The sequence below is a fragment of the Anopheles darlingi genome, chromosome 3, assembly GCF_943734745.1.
Source record: "Anopheles darlingi chromosome 3, idAnoDarlMG_H_01, whole genome shotgun sequence".
Lineage (NCBI taxonomy): Eukaryota > Metazoa > Arthropoda > Insecta > Diptera > Culicidae > Anopheles > Anopheles darlingi.
In genome coordinates, this window is record NC_064875.1 from 67,028,468 (window position 1) to 67,038,467 (window position 10,000).

A 10,000-nucleotide genomic window follows, 5' to 3' on the forward strand; every position below is an offset into this window, starting at 1 on the left:
CACACCGCTAGGAGTGTGTCTTATGTGTGCGCTTAAGGAGATAATTGCAGCATCTGGAGGGGATGGCGCGCGGACATCGGCGCAGTTAACGGTTACGACTAATTGATCGATAATCGAAGTCGCGAATCGCGAAAACGGAGCGAGCGACCCCGCAGCGAAAAGTGGCCATCATCATGCCCCGGGATGGATGGCGCTGCAGTGTACTGAGTGAAGTTTTGTTGCTACTCCTGCCACACACACACAGGCACTAGCACTTACTGCTGCCGGTCCAGAAATTCCATTCAATTTTCTTCAAAAGGATGCAGTGATCGCATCGCAAACGGGGATTGTGATTTAATTTGGCGCAACGGTTGTTGATTTGTAAAAAGCGGTGGCAGCAGCAGCCCCGCTGGATTTCATTTCGTTTTTTTTCTTTCTTCTATCCAGCCCCTTCTCCTCTGTTTACTCGTACGGCCATTTCGCCATTAATGATGCTCTACACTGCATCAACGGCAGCAGCAGATGTCAGTTATAATTACTTCAAACGGGGATGGGCAGTCTGGCGAGATGCAATTTAATTATTGATCTGCAATGGCAATCGCTGCTCGCTCGCTGCTTCTGATAAGAAATCGAAGAAAGCGATCGGCTTGTCTCGCTGGACGCCAGCTAGCTGTGCGAAAGAACCATAATTGTGTCAAAGGAAATCACGCACACATTCCAGTGCCGTTCATTAATCAGAGCACAGAGCTTCTTTCCACCGGGATTCCGCCCCTTGCTGCAAACATTTGACCATATGCCATCGAGGAATGGTGAACATGGATCTCACCTGGCATTCTATGAGCCGATTGCGACCCTTTTGCCGGACTGCACGTCAGTGCACGCAGTCGCACAATGGCCGCGCAAACGGTTCCTGGAAACATCGATCGAAACATGACCTCAACGATCGCGACATTTCTACGGCAGGCAGCCGGCAATCGCATTAGTTAACCGAGGAGGGATGATGTTCGCCTTTTTGCTCCTCCTTTTGTGTGCATTTCATTTGCCTCTTCCGAAGGCAAAGGCACCTTGGAATAAATCAATACCCCACCCCCTGCTGCTGCTGCTGACAGCCCAAAAACCGTTTCGCATCGCATCCGGCGGCATCCGAGGATCGCCACCACAACCACAACACAACAACGAAAAAAACAAATCGGAATGTTTGACAGTTTTGTAGTGAAATTTGTTCGTTTGCGCTCCGCGACGTGCGGACAGACAGCGCATAAAATAATTGATCTATGATGCCCAATTATCGTCGGTCCGGTCCGAGCCGATCCGGTCCTGTCCTGTCGGCACAAAACGGTTTCCATACCCCGTACACATTTATGATGGAAGCAGACGGGCAGGTCCCTAATGAAGGTCCGACATGGCGCGCGCGCGCACCGGTGCACCCACATCGAATACATTTCGAATGCATGTATGCACATACATAAATTCGTCGTTATAATAAAGATTATGATTATCGTTATGTTTATTTTATGCTGCACCTTTTTGCGCCTGAGCAGTGGGCTGAGAGGACGTTTGCGAAATGTGATGCGATTCGCTTGGGCCGGATGGACGGACGGACGAACGGAGCTCGCGCATTGCAAATTCGAAGGCGCACGGACAGCAACCGGCAACCGGAGGGGCATTGCATCCATCGAATTCATCTCATCGTAATCCACTCGGCCGTGGGAATAAGCATAACCGAACAGGCGCAAACCTCTGAACACGCTCGGTGTGTCCCACCAAGGAAGAAGTTGGATTGGCGCTGTGACCGGGAAGATTGAAATGGATTCAAACAAACCTCGAAATGGGTTGCGATTTCAGCGATTCAACCACCTGAGTGTCAGCCCCTAACTCACATACAGTCCGTGTGACTGTTGAGTTTCATCCAGGAAATGGAAAAAGGATTAAAAAGGAAAGGACTGCCGCTGCCGCCGCCGCCTAGCTGTTGTTGTTGCAATTAAAATGCAATTAATGCGGCGCACCACCACCACCATTGCGGCGCTCACTCACTTTTGGGGTGCTGCTTCAACTGCCTCTAAGCCCGGGCCAGGCCACAGTGGTGGTGCTGTTCGCTGTCATCTCAAAGCACCCCGCCCCGGGACCGCCCTAAGACAGTTATCTTTGACGCGCTTCGCCGTGGATGCGGGGACGACGACGACGACGACGACGACAACAACAGATTAAATTTCAATTAGTCCTACACCATCGAGAATGGGTGGCCACAGGTCCGAACCATCGCAACGATAATAAGCGACGCCGGAACAACAAGTGGAATGATTAAAAGCAAGCACGAGTTGAAGCGCATCGACGACGACGACGACGACGACGACGACGATGGCCACATAAATCCTGTGCATAAATGGTGCACCATTTGCAGGCAATCCGTTGGACCTAATCCATCAAACCGGCCACAGGGTGTAGAGGCAGAAAAATCAGCGCCAGAGAGAGAGAAAGAGATCCTTGGAGGAGAGATCGTTGACTACGGGAATCAACTACGAAGCGCGTGGCTCGAAGCTCGATCAGTGGTGCTCTGATGGTGTTTTGATTGAATGGCCACCACCAAGAGCGAATGAATGAATCCAGTGTCCTGTCGATTCCACTCCAGAGAGCTCCACACAAGAGCTAATCGTCGTAGGTATAACTGGCCAAGGTCTAGCTAATTGTGATGAGCGCATAAAACACGAGAGCTCTTCTACGATCATACTCTGATGTGGTCCCTTTTCGGGGTAAATTACGCCACTGACTTCGGCACTGCGCTTAGCGATCATTACGCAAGACCTCGACCAAGGCAGGTGATCGTGAGAGACATTTGTCTTCTGGACCACCCCTCCCACTGGAGGTGGGAGCGTATCATAATGGAAATATGCTCGGCTAATGGGTGAAGCCCAGAGTCGGTGCGAATCACACCTCATTAGTGGCCTTTCAGCGCGCGCGAGAGAGACTGCACGCCACCGGGGCATCCATTAACGATCGCAAATTAATCTTCTGGGATCCAGGTTACTTACATTTTTGGTATCTGAACTTTGTCAGCATCGTTCTGGCGGCCAAAGTCATGCCAGGGTCGCGATCGGGGCGGTACGACGACACCGGTCACGGCCCCGGGTACGGCGGTGGCCGATGCACTGCCCAGGGACGTGGTCGGACTGTTCTGGCTACCGTTGACGACCGACAGGCTGCGCTGCATGCTGGCAACCGAGGCCGGTATGTGACCGGTTGCGTTCGGATCGAGCAGCCCGGTCGGTGCCTGGCACATGTCGGTGTACTCGAACGATTGCTGGACATTGTTCTGATCGCGCGGTGTGATCGCTTCCGCACCGATACCGGAATCCGGGCTCGGCAGATCCACCGTCAGACCGGCCGAGGTGATCGTCTTGGTGTAGATCGAGCCGGTCTTGGTGAAGCGACCCTCGTACGTGGTGGCCGGCTGCGGTCCTTCCGAGTCCGGTGCCGTCCCGTAGATGGTGCGTGCCGGTGCATAGCCCTGGTTGTCGAAGTACTCACGGTACGCGTACGGTTCGGTGATGAACGTTGTGCCGCCCGGTCTGCGGAAAAAAAGGAAGACAACACAAAGCAATGATCAGTGGATCGCTCGAGCCCCCGGTTTCGGCGTCCTGAGACCTACCCGAGTCTGTTCGGTGGGTACATGTCATACTGTGCGTAGGAGCTGGGGCTGGGCGAATTCGTGTTCACATTGGAGCTGGCCGACGCTGCTGTACTGTTCTGATGGGAAGGACCCTGCAAAAGGACACAAAAGGAAGGGGAAAAAACGGAAAGAAAGTTTAGCAAATGAAGCAACACAAATACAGCTTTCGAACTGTTTCGATCCCGCATCAATCTCGGATCCCGGATCGTGATACCGTAAGCCAGGATGGAAGGTGACGATCAACACCATTTCTTCCATTATGAAACCAACGCTGCGCTGCGCTCCGCTGGACGGAGACATCAGCCTCTGCACGTGTGTTTGATAAACTTGTCAATAGCTGTCGTTCCAGCGGTTCGAATCCCCCCCCCCCCTCTTTCCCACCCTGGCACCTGTGTCGCAGCCGACCACCGATCAACCGATCCCCGACCTGTCAAACCCATCAAAAGTCGAACGAAATATAAACGTCAAAACGACTCCAATCGCGACTCGAGGCGGGGGGGACCTCCTTTAGCATACGGCTTTGGATCGCCACCGATCGACACGGTGCGATCGATGTATGTTCGGGGGGAGCGGGAGGGTTGTTTTTATGTAAATATGCTAATTTTCAGCCCGCGATCCCCGCGCGCTTCGGTCGCGCACATTTTAGGTCCAGACACACACTTGCTCGATCGCTCGTTCACGCAGGACGGGGCCGATTAGGGGCGATCGGTTGTTTAGGATGGAATCGGCGGTCGCAATGGAACGCAGGACGGTTAACGGGGCGGGGGATAGGCGGTGATCGAGGATTACGATGACAGCCCGATGCTTGAGGGGAAGGCTTTGACGCGAATGCGATTAGCGCGAGAGTGTGTCTCGCGCACCGTAAAATCATTCACACACACACACATACACATCTCGAGCAGGACAGCACGCATCGCAACAATGAAAATCAAATACGAAAGTTGCGCACCCAAGACACACAAACACACGGGAGGGAGTTGATGAAACAAACAACAAAAAAAAACGGACTCCTAAAAGCTCCAGGCACCGGCCTCAAGGTACAATCGAGACTCCGGATCGAGTCGCGACGCGCTCCATTTCCACCTCGCTTGACAATTCGGAAATCCTTTGTCAGACGACGACGCTGTCTGTCCGTCGCGGTCGTCTCGGCCGTCCCCAAAGTGAAACGTTGTATGTCCACCTCCCCCCCTTCAGGCTGTCAAGCGGCGACATGCACTGACCAATCGAACCACATCGGCTGGCTGGCTAGCTCCGCTCCGATGAGTGACTTCTTACCTGCAGGTAGATCTGCGTGCTGCCGGGGGCAGCATACATGGTTTCCGTTGAAGGACTTCCAGGGCTGGGTGGAGGTTCTTTAATTTGAGCCGACGGCGAGGACGTCGAGGACGGGGCGACCAAAACCTATTGCACACACACACACACACACACACACACCCCACACCCCAAACGAACCAACAACCGATCGATCGAGTTGTTTGATGATGGTGATGATGATGATGGAGAGTGATTTTTTTTCGGAAATCCACAGAAGAAGAACGGATGGTAAAAAGGAAGAATAGAATAGGAAGAGAAAAAGAGAGAGAATGATGTAAGAAAAGACAGAGAGAGAAGGCGTAAATGTTTTTGAATTTTCATCCAACATTTGCTTTTTTTTGGCGGGGGGAACAGGATGTTAAAGCGAACTAAACGCAACGCAACGCAGGACGCAATCCCGGAGAACCTTCTTGGCACGAGCACGAACCCCATTCTTCCTTCGGGTCATTCGGGTGCTTGGAATTCCTTTTACGGAGCGCCCCAATAGGTTTTGGAATACTACTTAATGGTTAATTGAATTTTAATTAAACGACAAATGTTCCCCATTCGAGGCCACCATTGAGTTCCCCCTCGTAACAGTCACAGCCAGCGAGGAGTCTTTCGCAAGCAAGCAAAACATAAATCTTCCAAGCGTTAGTACCTATCGGATGGCGCCAAACAACGTACGAACGGACGATGGCGTCGTACGCCCGCCGCAATTAGGGGCGCAATCGGGGACGCAGAATCGTCACCGGCACACCAGAGCGCTGTGCCCAGAATCAGAACGGCCACGGCGATGGTGACTCCGACCCAATCGTAATGGGAAAATCGGGAAAGGGAATTACAAATTAAAACCGCCTCCCCACTTCCCTTCGACCCCCACCACCCCGGGCATTCGAGAGCCGAGAGGGTGTCGAGAACGGAAGATTACATAAATCGATTAATTAAAACGATCGCACTGGAGTGTCGGAGCACCGAGAGCGGGCTTGGGCGCGCGCGCGCGCGCGCGCACTCGAAGGTGGTACTGCTACTCGATGAAGTTGTAGTGTGCTTGGGGTCCACAGCGGCCAGTAGTGCTTCGAATTCGATGCTGCTGGTCCCCGCCCGGCTTGCAGAAACCGCGCTTGCTGTAACATGATTTCGACACGATTTTTATCCATCTGCCTTACGCGCTCGAGGTGCAATAATTCAATATCTACATCGGTTGCAACGCCGCGCCTTTTGCTGGCGTGTCGTTTACTCGAGCGTGTTAATTGCACGAAGAAATAAATTCAATTAACGCACTTGTCGCCATTCCGGCACAATCTTGCGCGATCATCGGCAGCGATCAGCGATCGTGGCAGCTGTAGCAGCAGCAGCAGCAGCAACAGCGTTTTGCGAGGATAGATTTAGGTTTCAATTTATCTTCGCCGTGGGCGCACATGGGCTCGCCCGATTGCTGGTGGCCGATAAGCAAAGGACCAGAGCAGTGAGGATCAATTAAACTCGAATGATCAAGGGTGCAACGACGACTCGTCGACACATTGTTTCGAACGTTGTCATTGGCGCACACAGTGTGAGTAATGCTGCAGACATTTGAATGTCAAGGAAAAGGTTAACAATCGTGTGCTACAGATTCAAATTTGATGGACGATCGTTGAAGCTTGAAGCCCGCTTGAAGCGCGTGACTACCGTAGATTATCGTCCACTCGGGCCAATGGTGGCAAATGGTGGCTAAAACATCGAGCAAACAAGCCGAAAACGAAACAAAAACAGTCACGATCCCCCCAGCGATCTCCAAATGCGTCGCCTATCAAAATCGTATCGTTAGCATACTTGATCGAGCGATCGCGACTCCAACCAGCCAATCCTGGCACAGATGGATGCAGTCTTAGTAGTCGCAGCAGCAGCAGCAGCTCCTTTTTGGTGCTGGTGCTGGGCGATTATGAAACCAACGGCGCCGCAAAGCGAAATAACATGATGATTGATCAGCCTGAAAACCTCAACCGCGGCTGTCGCTACCAATTCATGGCAGCAGCTCCCGACTTGATCGCCACAGGGTACAAGCACACACACACACAATCTCATCATCATCGTATCGCATGTGCAAGGCGAGCGTTCACTGCCGGCTCCTGATGATGATGATGATGGCCACAAGACACGCATCAGAGCAAAGTGAATTTAGCGACCGTTGATGATGTTATTTAGATTTGAGGTTCTGTGTTCAATTTCCCTGTACGAGCGTCATTGTGAATGTGTTGGCTGAGGGAACGATGATCGCGATTTGACGGCAACACGACGGCGGAAATGATTCCACTTTTAGTAGCGCAGCTCCTCGAAGGAGGAAGCATTTTATAATCCCCTTCTGCTACTGTAACTACTAGTTCCGCATATGGGTTCGCGAGATCGCGAAAGGCCATTTGCAACCGTTTCCTCATTAATCCTCGCCGGCCCCTGCCGTTCAATTCTAATCGAGGCGCTCGACCGGGACCGCCCATCCGCCATCGATCGCCATCGGTCGGTGGAATTGATTTCCTCCCTTCCAAAGCCAAAGGGGATCGAACCCGGCCCATGCGTACTTCATTGCCCTTGCCCCCACCGGAGTACGGGCGGCCTCGAAATCGAATCCTAATTCGATTGAGGAGCCCCACGGAGTTCCATCGCCGGTGTTTGTGTTATTGTTTTAAAACACAATTTCGGTTTCTCGTTTCAAGCTGTGTGTCTCATCAGCTTATCAGAGAGATAACAAGAACGAATATAAAGGATGATTGGACAGTCGGCCGGCCGGCAGTCACACGGTGGATTCCTCCTCATCGATCTCCGGCACCATCATGAGCGATGATGACACGAATCGAAGAAGAATGATGCGTGTCAGTGAGCAGCAGCAGCAGCAGCAGCAGCAGCGGCAGCAGCAGCAGCAGCTCACGCAGTGGAATGAAAAATGATAAATTGGGGATTGAGAGGAAGAAGCGGAGAAAACAATACATTGTCTGATTCTAATCAAAATGACAACTGTCAAAAATCAATTTCCGCTGCGCGCTGATGATTGCGCCTTTTTGGTCTCCATCTTCCTGCTCCATCGCCTTCTTCTTTTTCTTCTTCTTTCCACGGTGTCTCAGGGACGCCCAAAGGAAGGGAGGAGTTGAGCTCGCACGAATGGAAATGATTGATCTGTTTGAGGTTCCTCATCCACGGTGAACGAGCGAGCGAGCAAGACGCGTCCTAGACGAGCGCAAACTGTCTCGTCTAGCGCGGACCGGAGTAACCTTTGCCTCGAAGTAGTAGGCTTTGGCGGAATCGTAGGAATCGTGAGCACGTCACGCCATCCCCAAGCGCAGGCCTACGACGATCCTTACAACAACCACTCCGGCTGGCTGTGTTGTGTGTTTTGCTCTGCTTGATGAAATGGAGGGGCGCTACCCTTTTTAGAGGTTAAGAAAGAACCAACCAAAAAAAAAACAAAAAAAAATCAACAACGAACGAATCGGATAAAAGAATGTTTTCCTTCTTATTCCTTCATCAAACATCGCCCCATTCGTGGGGCCCCTAAAAAAACCCGACAATAACGTATGCTGACGACCGAACAAACGAACTTTGAAGGAAACTGATTAAAGAAGGCGGCTACCGTTACGCATTGGCGACGGTCGCTACCGAGGAGGGAGAACTGGTTCTCCGTGCCACGGAATGTGTCCGAATGGGAGCCGGCGACGAGCGACGTTTGAATTTAATGTTGTGCCGAAGCAAACAAGAGCAAATGCTTAGCACAGAGCGAGGAGGGGAAAGAAAAAAGAAACGAACATATACAAAGGAAATAACAAGCGCTACAAGCGTTGGGCTCACCAACGACAGCAGCGCAACTACACACTTGACCAAATATCCTCCCTGCCCCCAAAATCCGCCCGCCCCAGGTGGATGACGATTAATGAAGTTTTCGGACATGCCGAGCAGGCGGTGAAGGCTAGAAGCGAAGGTCTCTCCTAAAACAAATCACCTTCTGCTGCATCACCATCAGCCTCCTCCAAAAACTCCCCTCCCCCGGGACAAGGCAACACATAAAGAAAAAAATTGAAAAACAAAAAACCAAAAATGGATCACATTAGCACAGACGCGATTGATACGCGCTGTCAGCCGAATGAGCCGTTTGTCGTTAATTTATGAGATCGAAACGAACTGCGGGCATATTTTGCACAAATGGTGCCGTTTTTTTGTCCGCCCGCTCTTAACCCCCTCCATTTCCCCCCTCGGGTTCATAATACGAGAGAAACAAACAAACAAAATCGGGGCCAACGAGCAGCAGGGCGACGGAGGCCGATAATCCGGCTTCGGTTGGATAATTAAATCACATATTGCGAGCGACCGCAAAGGGATTCGCAGGTTGTGTCTGTTTTTTTTTATATAAGGAAGCGCTGGTACACCGGGGGCGTGAATGGAGAGCACGCCGATCCGATCCGGGCCGGCGAGAAAGGATTAATTTATCCCTGCCACCTGCTACACTGCACCTCCCCCTTTGGTGCGCGCGAGGACTCTCCGCGAAAAATTTGCGAATAAAAAAAAACCCGTGAAACAAAACTAAAGTTGAATCCAATAAAGTGAAGGGGGAAAGGTGAGTGAGCGCACCAGCAGAAAGCAACGACAACAAATTGTAAGACATTTTATGAACGCCACTCCAATGGCGTGGAGGTAGGGGACCGAAAATGGATCAATCAGCAGCGAGTCAGCAAGGATCCTGTTTACGCAAATAAGGAGAAAATGCACTCTGCGCCGCACACTACATTGTAATAAATGAGCTCAGCGTGAAACGTGCAATCTGATCGCGAGAGGATCACCGAAAATATTGGCGTGTGCGAATGTGAATGTGTGTGTGAGTGTAAGTTGCATAATTTAGATAAATTTAAAAATTATTCCAGTAGCCACAGATACAGGCTGCAAAACCAAATCGAATCGATCGATGCGCGCGATCAGCGATGTATCATGTGACACGCTGTGTTCCGTTTGGAGCTGCCTTTGCCTTGGCCATTTTTTATCGCCTTTTCGCTGTTTGCTTTCTTCAAATTTAGCAAAACTCCAAACGTCGCCACTGGT

General features: G+C 51.5%; 1 protein-coding gene across 1 annotated transcript in view; it reads right to left on the minus strand.

Annotated features, from left to right (window-relative positions):
• Window positions 1–10,000, minus strand: part of LOC125954898 (protein grainyhead) — a 169,830-nt gene that overhangs the window by 36,487 nt on the left and 123,343 nt on the right. Inside the window, exons 5-6 of the mRNA XM_049685550.1 lie at window positions 3,626–3,738; window positions 3,009–3,545 (exon numbers count right to left, since the gene is read on the minus strand). Of these exons, the coding sequence (XP_049541507.1) occupies window positions 3,009–3,545; window positions 3,626–3,738 (650 nt within the window). The remainder of the gene's footprint in view (window positions 1–3,008; window positions 3,546–3,625; window positions 3,739–10,000) is intronic.